We start from the raw sequence: 17,449 nt of genomic DNA, 5'->3' as shown, positions 1-17,449 counted from the left end.
CCTGGGCCCACCCCCTGGCGCTGGGGAAAGGGCCTGGGCTGGCGTCGGCTCCGCCCGGGCTAGAGCCGGACCTGGGGGTAGGCGCACGCCCCCCGAGCACAGGCTCCCCGATACCCTTTCCCTCGGGCTGGTTTATGACGTCCCCGCACCTTCGCTCTTGGCCTTGCGCCTGGGGGCAGGAGCAGAGGGCGCAGACACGCTCTTCCTGGAAATCTGGCTTTTTGCCCGCCTCAATTCAGCCTTCCTTTGAGGAAGAGGGATTTATATTCTTCCTAAATTCGACTTCCCCTAAAGTGCCTACTTGTTGGTAATTCAGCATCGACCACGTCAGACCAGCCCTTGCGTCACCAGACAGGAGCAGCCCAGAGTCGTGGTGACGCAAGCATAGGGCAGAGTGATTAGGGATGTGACGGGCAAGCACAGGCTAAGTCGTGGGCTGGGGCGATGGAGGATGGGAACCCAGACAAGTTGCCCATTCAGTGTGAGAAAGGGCTTCCGCGAAGGAGGTGATAGACTCGTGAATGAACACCAGCCTCAGGCCCTGCCTCTGCGGTTCCCAGTCTGAGATGAAGACAAATTATTCACCAGACTGGGCTAGGTGTCGGGGCAGTGACAGGGAAGCACAGACAGAGTAATCAGGCCGGAAAGGAGGAAAACCCACGGGAAGTACCTGGTGAATAAAGTGCCATTGTATGGATAAACCACGTTTTATTTATCCAGTCATCGGTTGATGGGCTGGCCTGTTTCTACCTTTTGGCTATTATGAACAACGCTGCTATGAACATTCATAGAGAAATTTTTGTGTGAACCTAAGTTTCCAATTCTCTGCTATACATCTAGGAGTGGAATTGCTGAGTTATATGGTTACTCTAAGTTTAACCTTTCGAGGAACGGACAGACTTTTCCAAAGTGGTTACACCATTTTACATTCCCACCATCTATGTATGAAGATTCTGATTTGTCCACATCCTTGTCAACAGTTGGTATTTTCCATTTTTAAAAAATTATAGCCGGCTCTGGGCAGGTGGCTCAGCTGGCTGGAGTGTCGTCCCAGACACCGAAAGGTTGCAGGTTCGATTTCTTGGGGGCAGAGATGGTGATCATGCTCTGTTGACAGTGATTGTTAGCTATAGCTATAAGAAATGTTAATCAAGTTCTGTTAACTGTGATTGTTCTGTTCCAATTAGAAAAAGAACTTTCTAACCTGGCTGGGAGTTGTACCCCCGGGACCTGGGAACCTGGAGTCCACTGCATTGAACCATTACACCCATTCTTACTCATGTTGCCTACTTCCCTAGGCCTGTAATTCCTTTGCCTGCTTCCCCTGTAATCTTTGTCCTTCTACCCAATATAAGCAGCTGGTTTATGGGGGGTAGGGGAATGGTTAGAGCAGATTTTCCTGGATAACACCCTGCTCTCCCATTTTGCTGGCAATATTGGAATAAACGCAATATTGGAGTAAATGTTCATATACAAGTCAACTCTCTTTGTTTCATTGGCTCAAGTAGTGACAGGCAGCCCAGACCCATTTGTTGTCTAGTTTCAGATTCTCGGTCAGGGCACGTACCTAGGTTGCAGGTTTGAGCCCCGGTCTGGGTGAATATGGGAGGCAGCCAATCTGTCTCTCTCTCTCTTCCTTCCTCTCTCTCTAAAAATCAGTAAAACATATCCTTGGGTGAGGATTAAAAAATTAATTAATTATAGCCATCCAAGTGGCTGTGAAGTGGTATTTCATCATGGATTTGTATTTTTCTGATAACCAATGATATTGAACATCATTTATTGTGTTGATTGTCTTTCACGTTTACTTTTTAGAGAAATGTCTATTCAGATCCTTTGTCCATTTTTAAATTGGGTTATTTGTCCTGTTGTGATTGAGTTGCATAACTTCTTTATTTTAGATACGAGTGTCTAATAAGATATATGATTTGCAATTTTTTCTCCAGTTCTATGGGGTTGTCTTTTCACTTTCTTAATAGTGTCCTTTGAAACACAAAAGTTTTTAATTTAAATGTGTCAATATAATGGGCTGGAGATGGGGTGGAGAGGTCAATGGGGGGGGAAGGGGACAGCTGCAGTATTTTCAACAATAAAGATACATTTTTAAAAAGTAAAAAAAGTAATATGTTGCCATAAATGTCCAAACCTGTAGAGAATTTTTATAAGGATTTCTTTGAGCCAAGCTAATAACATATGCCAGAGACCAAGATTTCAGCTGCTCTGGAAAATAAGTTTTGCAGTTTGTTTTATGAATTTGAAATTAAGCAGGAACATAAAGAAGATTCCATGAGAGTGAGATGAAGCAAGGCAGGGATGTATTACAGGAGAGGTTATGGAGGGGTCTGGAAGGGTGAACAGGTATTAGAAGGAGGGGTCTGAAAAGAGGCATTTCAAAAGTGTGTTAACCTAGATGCACAGAAACAGTGGACAGAGCTTGCTTAAGGCAAAGATAACGTTTTACTACCCACCGTGGCCTGCCCAGTTAGGAATTTATGATTAAATCACCCTTTGAGGTTACTTTCCATATCCGCCTCCCCCCCCCCTTTTTAAGTCCACAGTGTTATACCAAAAGCATAAGCAACAAAAGAAAAAAATACATAAATTGGATGTCATCTGTGGACGAAAATACCAACCTCACGGGTGACCTGGTAATAAATTCCTAACTGGGCAGGTCACTGTGGGTAAAGAGGCCCAGGTCTATAACTTTTCAATAAAAGGTTTAACTTTGCTTTAAGTAAGCCCTGTCCATTGTTTCTGTGCTTCTAGGTTAACACACCTTTGACATAAACTTAACCACCATCAAGAGAACACACGTAAACAACAGAACTAAAATCCACCCTGTCATTTAAAGCCCAGCATCTCAACATTACCTGCTACTTCCAGGTTATTATTTAATACTATTAAATGGTCTAAATCACTTCTCAAATTATAGGACTACATGGCTTTCTAAATTTTAAAGCATAAAAAAAAAAAGAGAGAGAGAACACATGATCTTATCCTGTAATCCAGTCCCTGCATTGCTTTCTCCCACCTTCACATAATCTTCCTTAATTCCCTTCTTAATCTTAAATGCATGAAAGAAACTGCAAAACTGTTACTCCCTGAAGCAGTTCAGATCTTGCTCCCTGGCATATGTCCTCAGTGTGGCTCAAATAAACTCATAAAAATTCTCTACAGGTTTGAACGTTTTTCTTTCTAAAATTTTATTTATTGATTTGTTAGAGGCAGAGAGAGAGAGAGAGAGAGAGAAACATCGACTTGCTGTTCCACTTATTCACGCAGTCATTGGTTGTTTCTTGTATGTGCCCTGACCCGGGATGTAACTCGAAACCTTGGCATATTGGGACGATGCTCTAACCAACGGATTACCCAGCCAGGGCCTTTAATGTTTCTTATGTCAATATCCAAGAAACCATTGCCTACTTATGGATAGTTTTAAGCAGGGGAGGGACATGGTCAAAATTAAGTTTTAAAGTATCATTCTTACTACTTATAAGTAGAAGTGGGAAGACCTGTGAAGTAAGGTAAGGGTCTTCTCTTGTCCCCCTTGCTAAAATCGCAACCCTGCCCTCACTACATTCCTCCTTTTCTGCTTCCTATTTCTCCAAAGAACTTATATTCTAATAAACTTATAATATGCCTGTCAACTCCATGAGGACTGGGCTTGTCTCTTGTTCACTGCCCTGCTATAGAGAAAGCACTCAATGAATATTTGTAGAGTGAACGATTAAATAAACGAATGAATGCGCGGATGAGTGGAAAAATGAAACAACAAACAAATGACGTCCTGTGAGTATTGTGTCTTGACGTTCCTGACTTGACGTTCCTCTGCAAAGAAAGGTGGTCAGGAACCTCCTGCACCGTTCCTTGCAACCGCCAGAGGGCGCACACAGGCCGGTTCCCCAGAGCCTGTCCTGGTACCCCGACCCCGGGATCCAGTGCCCTGGAGCCCCAGACGCCCAGCCGGGCCAGGGGCTCCGGACCCTGCCCATACCTGAGCCCCGCTCGGCTGCGGGCTTTACGCCGGCGCGACGGCAAGTCCTCGGGTTGCAAGCGGGAAAACTGAGGCCCCGGGCGGCTGGGGCGGGGCCGACCCCCAGGCAAGCCCGAGGCCACGCCCCCTGTCGACCCCGCCCCGCCCCGCCCCGTAAGAGGCCCCGTGGGCGCACGGCGGAGGCGCGCTGCTCAGCGCGGGGTCCGGAGCCAGGACGCGATGGCTGCTCAGCGGCTGGGCAAGAGGGTGCTGAGCAAGCTGCAGGCTCCGTCTCGGTCCCGCGGTCCAGGGGGCAGCCCCGGGGGGCTGCAGAAACGCCACGCGCGAGTCACAGTCAAGTACGACCGGCGGGAGCTGCAGCGGCGGCTGGACGTGGAGAAGTGGATCGACGGGCGATTGGAGGAGCTATACCGCGGCAGGGTGAGGCGGGGAGGGGTATGGGACGTAAGGGAAGTACCGGGCATCCTGCGTCCTTGGGGTCTTTGGTTGCTTGTGCTCGCTGTTGCACACGCACGCCCAGAGGTCAGGCACTCATTGGACTTACTAGCCTGGCCATCCTCCCTCGATGGCACTCTGCTTGTGGACACAGAGAGAGACATCCACTTGAATCACCAGAGAGGTGCCCAAATATCTGGGGAGGGCCAGGGGTTTACCATCTAGGGGGTGAGGAGGCAAAGTTGGGGAGTCGGAGCAGCCATATCTGGAGAAGGGGTGGGGGGAGGGGATGTCCTAAAGCCAAACATAGAAATGGTGACAGGGGAGATACAACCACACAGAGATATATAGCAAAGGAAGCAACAGTATTCACAGACGTGCACAGTGACAAGCTATAGCCATTCACAGACACCGAAGCAACAGCCATACACAGACTCTCAAGGACACAAGCTGTGATCACTTACAGATCAACATATGCTCCAGCCAAGAGCATCCACAGACACAGTAGCACAGGCCACAGCCATATGCAGACACACAACACAACTACACTCACACAAAAGGACTACAGTTACAGTTCATCGCAGACGTACACCAGCAGAAGCTGTAGCGATTCATAGTACAAGCTACAACCCCTACAGCTAAATCATTACTGCTATTCCGTAATGGCAAAAACAATAACCACATGACAAATGCTGCAGGCACTCAGGCATGAAATGACAGAAATGAGCCCCTCTGGATTGGCTGGACCATCATCCCTTGCACAAAAAGGTTGCTAGTTCCACTCAGTCAGGGCACATACCTGGGTTTCGGGTTCAGTCCCCAGTCAGGGCATGTTTGGGAGGCAACCAATCGATGTTTCTCTCTCACATCAATGTTTCTCTCTCTCCTTTCCTCTCTCTAAGCATGTCCTCGAGTGAGGATTTTAAAAAACAAACCAAAAAAATGACAGAAATGATAGTTACACCCAGATAGAAAACAGTGTAAGCTGTAGGTACATATGGATGTACAAACTACAGCTGCTGCTGGGCACCCAGGGCATGACCCATAGTCTCAGGTGTTGCTACACAGGCTACAGACAGACACAGACATTTCACTGGAGCCTCTGATGGAAGTCATACTTTGCACAGCACACACGCTACGGAACAGTCCTAGGTTCCTGATGGTCACAGCAGTACACAGACACACAGGAGGCAGAAATCATCAGCACAGTGTGAAGGTGGTAGAAACCATGGCCCCTCACAGTGACACGAGGTCCCTCTGTTCCCAGACACACATGGGCTTGTACAGATGAACAGTCAGGTCCAGTTGCTCGTGGTAGGTCGCATCCTATGAGGTCACCCTCGGGCGGTGGGCACTATGGTTGCCTGTGATACATATGATGAGACAAACACAGTTAAGCCAGAGCCACACACTTCACACCCACAGGATCACAGGCCCCTGTGCAGGCCACACACATGATGCCACATACCTCTGCACCCTCACGCTGGCCCAGGCCCCTTGTACAGACACCCACAGGCGTGGAACACACTTACAGACACTCCATGCCTTTGCTGAACACTGGACCACCCAGTCCTGAAGGCTGCACTAAGTCAGCAGAACTTTGGGTGGGGGAAAGAAAAAATCTGTAGCCTCGGGGAATCTCTTTCTCCAACAGCTGGGTTCTGTCCCCTGCAAGGATACTGAGCCAGCCTGAATTTGGCCCTCAGCCTCAAGAGGCTATACTAGGAGTCCCCCTCTTAGTTGCTTAAAGTTAGGCTCATGGCTCATCCCACCTACTTTGTGGGGAGGCCGGGCCTTGGTGGTCATCTCCTTGGACACAAGGGGTTGCGCTTTGGCCCTCTGTGCTCCTTTCTGTCCTCCGGGGCAAGGGGCCAACCCCAGCAGGCTCTGGGCTGCAGCACCTCCCCCGCACCTAGCTCTTAGACTTTTCCTTGAAAGGGCAGAGCCAGCCCCTCTCCTGAATCCCAGAATCGGACATTCCAAAACTCGACCAGGCCTGTTTCCCCCCCGCTGTGGAAACTGGGGCCAAGCAGAGAGGCCCATGCCAACCCTGAGGTCCCCTGGGCATAGGGGCCCAGGCATTTGAGCTGATACAGGCCCTGGGCCTTTGTCAACCCATCTGTCACTCCTCCCCCCAGCACCCAGATGTCTCGCCTAGGCGGTGCTGTCCCTGACTGCCACATTATTGCTCCAGAACCCACCAGCTGGGCCCTGGGGCCTCGGGCCCCTCCAGAGCCCCTGGACAAAGGCGTGGGAGGGAGGGGAAAGGGCGTCTGGCCAGCCTTCCCTCCTCCTTGCCTTAGGAGGCAGACATGCCTGATGAAGTCAACATTGACGAGTTGTTGGAATTAGAGAATGAAGAGGACAGAAGCCAGAAAATCCAGGTAGGTGGAGGGGAAAGCTGCCTCCCCCGCTCCTCTACCTTGCTCCTTCCTAACAATCAGAGCAATGGTTCCATGTTTATTGAGTACTTACTATGTGCCAGGCACTATTTCAATCGCTTTACACTTATTAACTTATTTAATCATCACAAAACCCTATGAAGTAGGTACTGCTCTCCATTTTCCAGATGAGGACCGTGAACCCCAGAGAGATGTAATCACTGCCCAGGGTCCCCCAGCCCAGAAAGAGAGGAGCTGGAAGTCACAGCCAGACCCTTTGGCTCTTATGGCCTGTTCTCTCCTAGAGGCAGGAAATGCTGTGTGACCTTCTTGCCCTCTCGGGATCTAGAGTTTCTTGACTCAGCCCTGACCCCAGTCATTTGATGGGGCACTCAGGCTGTGTTCCCTTGAAGCCAGATGGGAAGTCCACCTTGGAGTCTGACTTCATAGTCTTGTTGCTTGGGGCTCTGTTGGTAAAGGGAAGGGGCGGGAGGGGCCGAGGTGTTGTTAGTCATTTACTTTTTGTTTGTTTGTTTTTTGCATGGGCGGGGGGTTTAGGGGCTCCTGAAATCGTGCATGAACCCCACAGAGGTGAGTTTTCTCCCTTACAGGCCCGTTCTGGCCCCTGCACCCTCATGGGGGAGGGGGTCTCTGGGGAGCAGGGGAAAGCTGGCCATGCCCGGAACCAGCAGAAGGAACTCTGGGGAGCCCTTTCCTCTCTCCAGTGGTGTCTTTTATCTTCCTAACTCCTGCCTCCTCTGTCCCCATCTGCCACTGGGCTCCATTGTCTCCTCCCCTCCAAGACGCTCCCCCATGTGTCTCCTGTTTCTGTCTCTGCTGCGCTCTGTCTACGGGAGCTGTCTCCCTCTTTCCCTCTCCCGTTACTGCTCCTCCACCCTGGGGCTCCCTTTCCCATCTCTGGGGGGGGGGGGGCCATCCTTCCAGGCTCTGCAGCTGAGTGGCCCAACCCCTCCCTCTTCCTTCCCTACTTTAAAAGGGAAAAATATTCATGTTTCTTTAACTAGCTCTGGGCTGCCCGAGGGACACTGTGTGTCTGTCTGTCTGTCCTGGAGGCTCAGGCTTTTGTCCCCGGGGACCCTCCTGGTGATCTCTTGGCCTGAGAAACATCTCAGATGTTCGCTGTGGCTCTGTTTCTTTCTCTGTCCCTTTGTTTCTCCCTTTCACTATCTCTGCATCTTTCTCTGTATCTCTATCTCTGTCTCTGTGTCCCAGTCTCTGTCTCCATCCCTCTCCCAGCCTCCCTATCTCTCTTTCTCTATATCTCCCTGTCTCTCTTTGTCTGTCCCCATCTCTCGTTCTTTGTATCTTTCCCTTTTGCTCTCTCCCATCTGTCTCTCTTCCCCACCCCCCTCAGTCTTCTCTGTCTTTATGGCCTCTCCCCCTCCTTAACTTCACCTCCACGCCCTCTCACTGACCAAAAAGCAGAAGCAGGGGCCTGGGTCGGAGGGGCTGGGCTGGGCAGGGGCCCCCACCTCTCCCCATGTTCTCAGCACCCTCCACCCTGTCCTCAGGACTTCGTCCAGGAACTACTGGTGAAGCTGCGAGGCCTCCACAAGCAGCCAGGCCTCCGCCAGCCCAGCCCCTCCAGTGACCGCAGCCTGAGCCCCCTCCAGGACCGAGCCCGGACCTCACGGCCCTGACCCCCTCTCGCCTCTGCGGCCCCTCCACCGCCCCCCTCCTAGCTCCCTCCTGGCTTGTTTATAAGTAGTATTTAATGATTCTCTAACAATAACACTGAGTGCCTGTTTTTCCTCTCCCTCATCACTCTGGGCTTCCCCCAGCTCCACCCCCCCAAATCCCCCTCTCTCCTGCTGCTCTCGTCTCCCAGCGCCCACAGCTGGCCCAGACAGATGGAAAATCACTCCTCCTCAATCACTCCTCCTCAGCCAGAGAGCATGAGAACAGGCTCTGCTGACCTTGCACCCCTGGGACTCACATCCTGTCCTCACCTCCCCCAGCCCTGGCCCAGTCCCAGCCAGGCCCTAGTGTGCGGGTGGCACTCGGCTCCTGTGGGAATGACGGCCTGTGGGAGATTCACAGGACCAAATATGCCCGCTATCACCACAGCACATCATCAACAGTCACCCATTCCATGAATTTTATTGGGCACTTACTGTGTGCTTGGCAGGGCCATTGGAATTGAGACCACAAAGACCAGTAGAAGGTGGCCCCTGGCATCAAGGAGAAGGGCCTGTGTGCAGAGGGTTAGAACAAAGTGGTGAATGGTCCACGGTACTTGGGAGCCCAGGGAGTGGGAGGAGCCATTCACTCTTGGGGTGGTAAAAGTTTCGGGGGCCTACCTGAAGAAAGTGTCATTGACACAGGACTTTGAAGGATGCAGAGGCATCTATGTGAAATGGACACCCATATCTGAGGACTCTGAACTTGCGGGCAGGGGATTGACATTGCTGCCGAGCCAGGAAAGATATCAAACATTGGCGGGGCCCTCCATCAATCAGGATGGGCAAGTCTCCCAGGGCTCCCTCAGGAGAGCCCCTGGGCTGGGGCCTGGGGAGGCCTGGAGGGTCCTGGGGGGGGGGGGCATCAGAAGTGGGTAGTGGCTATTTACCGAAAGCTGGAAGGTATTTCAGTATTTTAACAGCAGGTCTAGTTGTACCAGTGGTCCCAGCTGGGTACAGTCAGGAGACAGAGCGCAGCTGGGGCTGCGACAAGGACCGGCTGGGCCAGAGCTAGGGTGTCTTCCTCCCCAGGACAAAGCACATACCCCATCTCGCCTCTACTGACTGAAGTTGGGGCCCCAGTTCCCAGCAGCCTGGCCAGGATCAGGCACCCAACCCAAGGGGTCCAAGGGGCAGGAAGAAAAGGTGCCCCTGAAGAGGAGCACGCAGGAGGGCCTGGCTTGTCCAACCCTCTAGGTGGCCATGCTGTCCCTGCACAGATAGGCCCAAGCTTCCAGTGCTCCCTTTCCTCCACACAAATGTGTAGAGAATGAATGTGTGGAGACTGGAGCTATCCCACCTCCTGGCATCCGAGCACTTGGGCCCATCTCCCAGGACACCCACTGAGGCCTAAGAACTCTGAACTTCCCTCTCACAGAACCTGTTTTTGGTTCCTCATCTTTGTGGAGGCGGGATGTGCTCAGACCCAGGTTCTAAAGTTCTGGGTGTACCTCTTGGTTTCCTCATCAGGAAAATGGGGACTTCACAGATGAGGAAAATGAGGCCCGGATTAGTGATGGCACTTGCCCAAAGTCATACAGCTGGGAAGTGGTGCTGGGCTTTAGTTGCAGGCATTATGACTCCAGAGCCCAGCTATTTAATTCCTACTCTACAGGGGTCCTCTAAACGACAGCAATGATTGCTGTTCTTCAGTGGCAGGAAGAGGCTGACTGATTCATACTAAGCTGCTAGTGACTTCTCGCAGCCTTCTATCTAAAGGGCAATACCACTTGACTGAAAACAAGGCTACAACAAAAGGGCTGGGAAGCAGCATGCTGCAGTGGGTAAGAGCCCAGATTCAAATGCTTTTTGTCCTACTTCCTGACTGTGTGATAGTGAGCAAGTCATTTAACCTTTCTGTATCTCAGTTTCCACATCTGTAGAATTAAAACGACATAATAGTACCTACTTCCCAGGGTTGTTGTGAGGCTTAAATGCAGACCATAGACTAGTGCCAGGCACATAATAGGCATTGTTATGAACCTCATTGTAGGGAGGGAGGAGCGGGACCATTTGCTCCTACGGCCACCATACCTGGCCAGCAAGTTGTCCCTTGGGAACAGCAACTCACAGGCCCTGTGACATGGAAGAGCCTGACCTGCCACCCTCACCTCCTTCCCCCGGCTTGGCTTTTGAAGGCCTGTGGGCTGCTTCCCACTCAGCAGTCAGGAGGCACTTTTTCTCCTTCTCACATTAGTTCCCCCTTCCCTTTCCTCCAAAGGTCACTGTTTGGATCACCTTGCTATGGCTCCAGTACATCTTCATGTAGATACAAGCCAGTGTGAACCTGTAGTTTCCCCTCTACACAAGGCAGACGTTGGGAACACTGTCCTACCCTTGCATTTTTCTGTAACAGCCCATCTTGGGATCTTTCATATCACAGCCCTCCACAGGCTTCCCCTGGCCGTGGAGCAGAAGCTAAACCCCCGCCCTCCATGCTCCTCCCAGTCACTGCTCTGCCTCCGTCCCTGTCCTCTCTGTCCCTTGCTGACACTCGCCACTCCATCCATCAAGCTCTTCCCCTCTGGGACCCACAGACACTTTTCCTTTGCACAGAGTTCCTTGTCCTTATTTAGATGTAATCTCACAGAGGTGTCCATGAGCCCCTTATGGAAGGAGCCACAGTCAGTCTCTATCCTGTCACCCTGATTTATTTTCTCCATATAATTCATTACACCCTGAAGTTATCTATCATTTTTTCATCTGTCTACACTCCCCCATCTTTAGAATATTAGCTCCTCGGTTGCCTTGAGCATGGCTATGTTCCTGGTGTCTGCAACAGCGCCTGGCACACAGTAGTGCTTGCCCAATAACAGTGCCCCCTGGTGGCCACCGTACAGTAACCCTCCTTGTGTACAGGTGAGGCCTCGGCGCCCCCTCGTGGCTGTTCGAGTTGTTTTACAACTAAACCCCAAAGGTCAGTTAGTCCACAATGGTCAGCGGACTTGCATTCAAAGAGCAGGCTCTGAGGAAGCTACTAGAAAGTACTGACCTATCTTTATCTTTGGTCAACACTGGCGGCTTTGCTGATTAGAATGATAACTATTAGAAATGGGCTTGCATCAACGATATGACTGGTATTCACAACTGGCTAAAATATCTTGGAAATGCTCCTTGACCTCATAATAAAGAGGGCAGGAAGGCTCTTAGCAAAGGATTATCATGGTTGATACAAAATCAACCAACAAGAATTAATATTATTCACCAACACGGTAGTAACCAATTAAAATATAATTTAAAAACTGTATAGTTTTTGCCCTGTCCGGTTTGGCTCAGTAGGTAGAGTGTCGGCCCTCGGACTGAAGGGTCTCGGGTTTGATTCTGGTCAAGGGTGCATACCTCAGTTGCAGGCTAGATCCTCGGCTCTGGTGGTTGGGGCGTGTGGGCATGTGTGGGAGGCAGCCAGTCGATGTGTCTCTCTCACATCAATGTTTCTCTCTCCCTTCCACTGTCTCTAAATAGCAATAGAAAAAAATATTCTTGGGTGAAGATTTTAAAAAAAGCAAAAACGAAAAACTGTAGTTTTTAATAGCAATAAAAACTATAGTTTATCAAACCACTTAAAGATGCATAAGCATGGAAAAAATTTTAAATGCTGCTAAAGGATATAGAAGGTAATCTGAGAAAATGACACCATTCATGGCCTTGAATAGGATAGCTTAATATTATCCATATGCCAGTTCTTTCTAAATAGCCAACAAATTTAAAGCAATTTCAATCAAAATTCCAGATAGGTTTTTTTAAGCTACTTGATAAACCTATTCCAATAATTTTATGGAGGAATTAAGCTGTGAAAATAGCTAAGTCAACATTAAAAAGGAAAGGGGAATGCGTGCTCTACCAGAGATGAAGACAAACTGCAAAGCCATAATAATAAAAATAGTGTGGTGCTGGTGCAAGAACAGATGAATATACCAAAGAAAAGCCGACTCACAGGCAGACCCAGGTATGTACAGGAACATAAAGAAATGTTATGCCATTCCGTGGGGGAAAGGATGACTTGTTCCTTGTGGCTTTGGGAAAACTGCTTCACTACATGGGGAGAAAAAGAAAATCCTTACCTCACACCACATACACAAGTGGACTCCAAATGAAATAAAGACTTAAATGTAAATAATAAAACTATGGAGTTAAGAAAAGAAACTGGAGAATAACACTGTAACATGTCCACAAAATATTTTGCTCTGCTTCCCATCAAAGGTGGTTTTCCATTCCCCTTGTCTTGAATATAGACCAGCTTCAGTGACTTGCTTCTAACACATAAAGTGTGATGGAAGTGGTACTGACTGTCTTAAGCTGCCATACAAAATACCACAGACAGAGTGGTTTAAACAACAAATCACTTTTCTCTCAGTTCTAGACACTGGGAAGTCTGAGATCAGGATCCAGCATGGTTGGGTTCTAGCGGGGACTCTCTTCCCAGCTTACAGACCGCTACCTTCCCAGTGTGTCCTGCCATGTCAGAAGGAGACTAAGCTCTCTGGTGTCTGTTTTTATGAGGACATCAATCCCATCAGACCAGGGTCCTGTCCTTGTGATCTCATCTAACCCTGATTACCTCTTAAAGCCCCATCTCCAAATACCATTACATTTGGGATTTGGGCTTCAACGTATGAATTCAGGAGGAACGCAAACATTCAGCCCAAAACAGTGATTTCTGAGGCTAGGTCATAAAAGGCTTCAGCTTGGTTCTCTTGGCATGCTCGCTTTTGGAGTCCAGCTGCCATGTTTTGAGGAAGCCCAAGGTGCATGGAGAGGCTTTGAGTCCTGGCTGACAGCCAAGATCAACTTCCAGACATGTGAGTAAGTGAGTGAGTGAGTGAGTGAGTGAGTGAGTGAGTGAGATGATCCCAGCCCAAGACATCATCTGGCTGCAATGGTCTGAGAGACCCCAAGTGAGAACTGATTGGCTGAGCCCAGTCACTCTCAGAACCATGAGAGATAAGTGTAATAAATGGTTGCTGTTTTACACCACTACTTTTAGTATAGTTTGTTTTGCAGCCCATGATAACAGGAGCAGACTTGGGGGTGGGGGATGACTTCTAAAACAAAACTTCAAAAGTATGAACCTTAGCCCTGGCCAAAGGGTCTCGAATTCGATTCCTGGTCAAAGGCACATACCTGGGTTGCAGGTTTGATCCCCAGCCTCAGTTGGGGCATGTGCGGTAGGTAACCAATCGATGTGTTTCTTTCACATTGATGTTTCTCTTCCTCCCTCCCTTTCACTCTCTCTCTCCCCCTTCCTCCCTTTGTTCTTCTCTCTCTAAAAATCAATAGAAAATATCCTCAGGTGAGGATTAACAACAACAAAAATGGGAGATCTGCTTGTCTTGCCACATAAGAGAGCTATTGAAGGACAGGAATGTCAGCTCTCAGATTCCCATGTTCCCTCCCAAGGGGCCATCTTTCCCCACCAGGGGCCAGTAGCAGGCTAATAATTGCCTCTCCAAAGAGGCTTTCCGGCCAGTATTGGGGGAGTTCCGAGTCCAAAACCCTGAGGGCTGGCCTATGTTGCATTTCATTGCCAAAGGTGCCACTCCCCTGGAAGGCTAGATTTGGGGAAAGGGGGGCCCTTGCTCCTGGGATGCTGGGGGTGTTCACTGGACAATCCTGCCCATCTATGTCACTCCACAGTATCTTTTGTTTACATATGTTCTTAGAAAACATATATTGATGGATTTCATGCCTATACTTCTGATCTATGTAATTGGAATTATACGATGTGCTCACTCTTCTACTTACTTCTGTCCCTCAGCGCTGTGTTATACAGATCTGTCCACGTTGTTCTGTGCATGTCTCACCCGATCTTGTCACTGGCTACACAGGACTCCCTGGTATGCCTCCCCACAGTTTACCTGCCCCACTCTCCCAGGTTTTCTCCTGCTTCCACCACCACAAGGAATGCTCAGTGAACATCCTGGGCCCCTCTCCCTACAGACCCAGGTGAGAATTTCTAGGGGATGCCACCTAGGAGCATAATTTCTGTGTTGTAGGCTATGTGTATACTTAATTTGCCTGTAGGGAGGGAGGAGCACATTGACGTCCAGAATGGCTGTGGCAGGCCATGCTCCTACCCACAGTGCACGGGGGTTCCTGGATCCCCACATAATTTATTCAGCTTTCTCACTCAGTCTGCTAGGTGCAAAGTGATCTCTCATTATTTCCCCCCGCCCATATTTTATTATGAAAAATCTCAAACATACAGAAAAGTTGGAAGACATTTTATAGTAAACGCCCATATTTCTATTGTTTTAACTTCCATTTTTCTTAGTACTCATGATTTTGGACATTTCCAAGGGAGCAGCGCCCCTGGCCCCAGAGCTTGAGAACCTTCCCTTCAACTGCATTTTGTTTCTTCTTTCTTTCTTTGTCCCCAAACCCAGTGACTCTCAGGCCCAGTGACTCTTAGAAAGGCTTGGGGGCTTGTTAACGACAGATTCTGGGATATGCCTACGAAGACCCTCAATCCCTAGGACTGGGGGGGCTGGGGTGAGTGGGCAGGGATGACATTTTCACAGAAGCCTAGGAGGATTCTGACACTGGCAGTTAGCACCCCTCCCCCCAGAGGAGCACAGGGAGGAGGCATGAGGTGTTAGAGTCTGAATCAGACCTTAGTTCAAATCCCAGATCTGCCTGCCTTGATGGGTGGGGGCTTTTGGTGAGGGTATTACTTACTCTCTGAGCCTCTGTTCCCTTGTCTGATGCTGAGGTGATGTTGAGGTGACAAGTCCTGCAGTCCTGCTTCCTAAGCATGGTCTGTATGATTCAGTGATGTAAAACCTGTAAAAGTTCAGTGCAGGTCCTGACACACAGGAAAAGCCAAATCAGCACGACCTTTAGAATTGTTATTATTAATCATTGTTGTTGCCCTGGTATTGTGTGACACCAGCCTCACGTCTTCTGTGTCTCATTTTCCCCATCTGGGAAGGAGATTTCTGAAGGTCATGTCCTAATATCTCAAGGGCAGCTTAGGGGAGGGCTGTATCCTCTGAAGATTAGTGGGGAAGAGAGGCATGGGTGGGGGTTAGTAATAGTGTCTTCCTCAGAGGCCCCAGGGGTCTAGAAGGGAGGGTTTACCAGTGATCTCACACAAACCTTTGGTGGGAGGGGGTCAGACCCTTGACCATGTCCTGGGCAGGGTCTGAGTATCAGAGGTAGGGGACCAGTGTCTCCACTGGCTGACCCCATGGCCTGAGCCATGTCTCTCCTGGGTCAGGATTCAAGAGCAGCCTGTGCCAGACAAAGACTGGGGCCACCCTGCCCTCTAGTGGCCAAATCCTTGGGTTCCAGGGTTAGATGTGACCAAGGGTTGGGATTTCCCTGATCACTACTTAGGTGACAGGAAGGTCAGGTTAGAACAGGGACTTCCCCTGTGTCTGGGGAGGTAGCAGCTCAGGACTCAAAACGACTCCTCTGAAATCTCCTCCAAGAAGCCCCTCTCTGGCACTCCAGGCTGGGTCAGGACGCTCCCTGTCCTGGCCCTGACTCCTCTACCTTGGCTTCCTCCATTCTTGGCTGTTGTGTGGTGATGGGTCTGTTACCCCACTGCACCCTTCAGTCCGTGGGCCCATACTCTAACCACCGAGCCAAACTGGCTAGGGCATGGGGTTCTATTTCAGTTGGGGCTATCTCTGAGGAGGTAACACTTAATGAGACACCTGAATAAAGAGAGGAATGGAGCCATGTAGGTATATGGGGGAGGAGCATTCTAGCAGAGGAAATAGCAGGTGCAAAGTTCCTGTGCCCGAAGCAGGACTGGAATGTTCCAGGGACAGAGAGGAGGCCAGCATGGCCGAAGCAAAGTAAGCCACGGGAAAGAAGGAAGGAGATGAGGTCAGAAATGTGATGGGTTTGGGGAAGGGATCCAGGAAGGCGCTGAGGGCTTTGCATTTTATTCTAATTGTGAGAGAAGTCATTGGAGATTTTAAGCCAGAAAGCAGTGTGATGCCGTATGTTTTATATAGTCCACTCTGACTGCTGTGGGGATGTCCAGGTTCGGGAGACAATGGTGGGCAGCAGGATGTGAAGTGTGGGTTCTGGATTTATTTTGTGGATGTAGAGATAACAGGATTTGCTGATGGCCTGGTGGGTGTGTGTGAGCATGAGACCGCGTGAGCGTGCGTGTGTGAAAAAGAAGGGGACAGTCAAGGATGATTGATTGCACTTAGAACAAAATCTATTTTCTTTATAATGGCCTACAAGACCCTACATGATCTGGGTCCTTGCTCTCTCCCCAACCTTGTATCCCCCTCACTCTTACTGCTCGTTACTCTGGCTTTCTTACTGATCATTGAACATGTCAGGTGTGTTCCCCTTCCCCTTATATTGCACAGCTGGCAATTTCTCAGGTCTCAGTTATAATGTCACCTCCTCAGAGAAGCCACCCCTTTCTTTATAGCACTTATCACTCTCTAAAATGATCTTACCTTTTCATTGTTTTCTATCATCTGTCTTTCTTTACTAGAAGGTCAGCTCCTTGAGGGCAGCAACTGTTTGGTCACTGCTGTATTCCCAGTGCCTAGAAGAGAGCTTGGCACACAGCAGGCACTTTATAAATGAACAAAGGCATTGATTAACCCCCCTGCTTGATCACAGGTTGGCTTACACAGAAGAGACACCCAGACAAGAATGCATGACAGAGCCTGCGGTCTGTCCATATAGCCTGGGGAGACCCAGAAGCCAGGGACCACCTGCTCCCTCGCCCGCAGTGCCTGGAGGGCAGAGAGCCCTCGCGGGAGTGGGGCACCCCAGGGAGGAGGGGAGGATGCTCCGGGGCGAGCCCCGCCCCGCCCTGTATCCCCAGCGGCCAATGGGCGCTCTGGCCTCCCGACGCCCCCTGGGACCTGTAGTTCGGCCAGGGGCGCATTGGGGCGCCGCCTCTCGCCCCTAGACTCCACGTCCCGTGCGGCGCCCGGAGGCGCGGGGATTGGTCGAGCCCC

At 50.0% G+C, this 17,449-nt stretch overlaps 1 protein-coding gene and 1 long non-coding RNA gene across 2 annotated transcripts; one reads left to right on the top strand and one right to left on the bottom strand.

The window, feature by feature from the left end:
• The first annotated feature begins 4,213 nt into the window (after window positions 1-4,213).
• PPP1R14A (protein phosphatase 1 regulatory inhibitor subunit 14A) lies at window positions 4,214-8,572 on the top strand. The gene is made up of 4 exons (XM_016206509.2): window positions 4,214-4,414; window positions 6,733-6,813; window positions 7,369-7,401; window positions 8,343-8,572. The coding sequence occupies exons 1-4, from the start codon at window positions 4,214-4,216 to the stop codon at window positions 8,469-8,471; spliced, it is 444 nt and encodes a 147-aa protein (XP_016061995.2). The 3' UTR covers window positions 8,472-8,572.
• On the bottom strand, window positions 4,473-17,169 carry LOC148091054 (uncharacterized). The gene is made up of 3 exons (XR_015715991.1): window positions 16,937-17,169; window positions 15,186-15,290; window positions 4,473-5,793 (listed from the first exon to the last, which is right to left on the bottom strand). It is a non-coding gene; the product is annotated as an uncharacterized LOC148091054 (long non-coding RNA).
• Window positions 17,170-17,449: the final 280 nt, after the last annotated feature.

Source organism: Miniopterus natalensis, chromosome 18, assembly GCF_054644295.1.
Source record: "Miniopterus natalensis isolate mMinNat1 chromosome 18, mMinNat1.hap1, whole genome shotgun sequence".
NCBI lineage: Eukaryota > Metazoa > Chordata > Mammalia > Chiroptera > Miniopteridae > Miniopterus > Miniopterus natalensis.
The sequence above is the reverse complement of the archived record's forward strand: the minus strand, read 5'-3'. Positions and strand labels throughout refer to the sequence as shown.

Excerpts from the sequence above, each read along its gene's own strand:
- PPP1R14A (XM_016206509.2), top strand. The coding sequence starts at position 4,214 with ATGGCTGCTCAGCGGCTGGGCAAGAGGGTGCTGAGCAAGCTGCAGGCT. Across the intron at positions 4,415-6,732 it reads AGGAGCTATACCGCGGCAGG|GAGGCAGACATGCCTGATGA; the intron begins GTGAGGCGGGGA and ends TCCTTGCCTTAG. Across the intron at positions 7,402-8,342 it reads CGTGCATGAACCCCACAGAG|GACTTCGTCCAGGAACTACT; the intron begins GTGAGTTTTCTC and ends CCCTGTCCTCAG.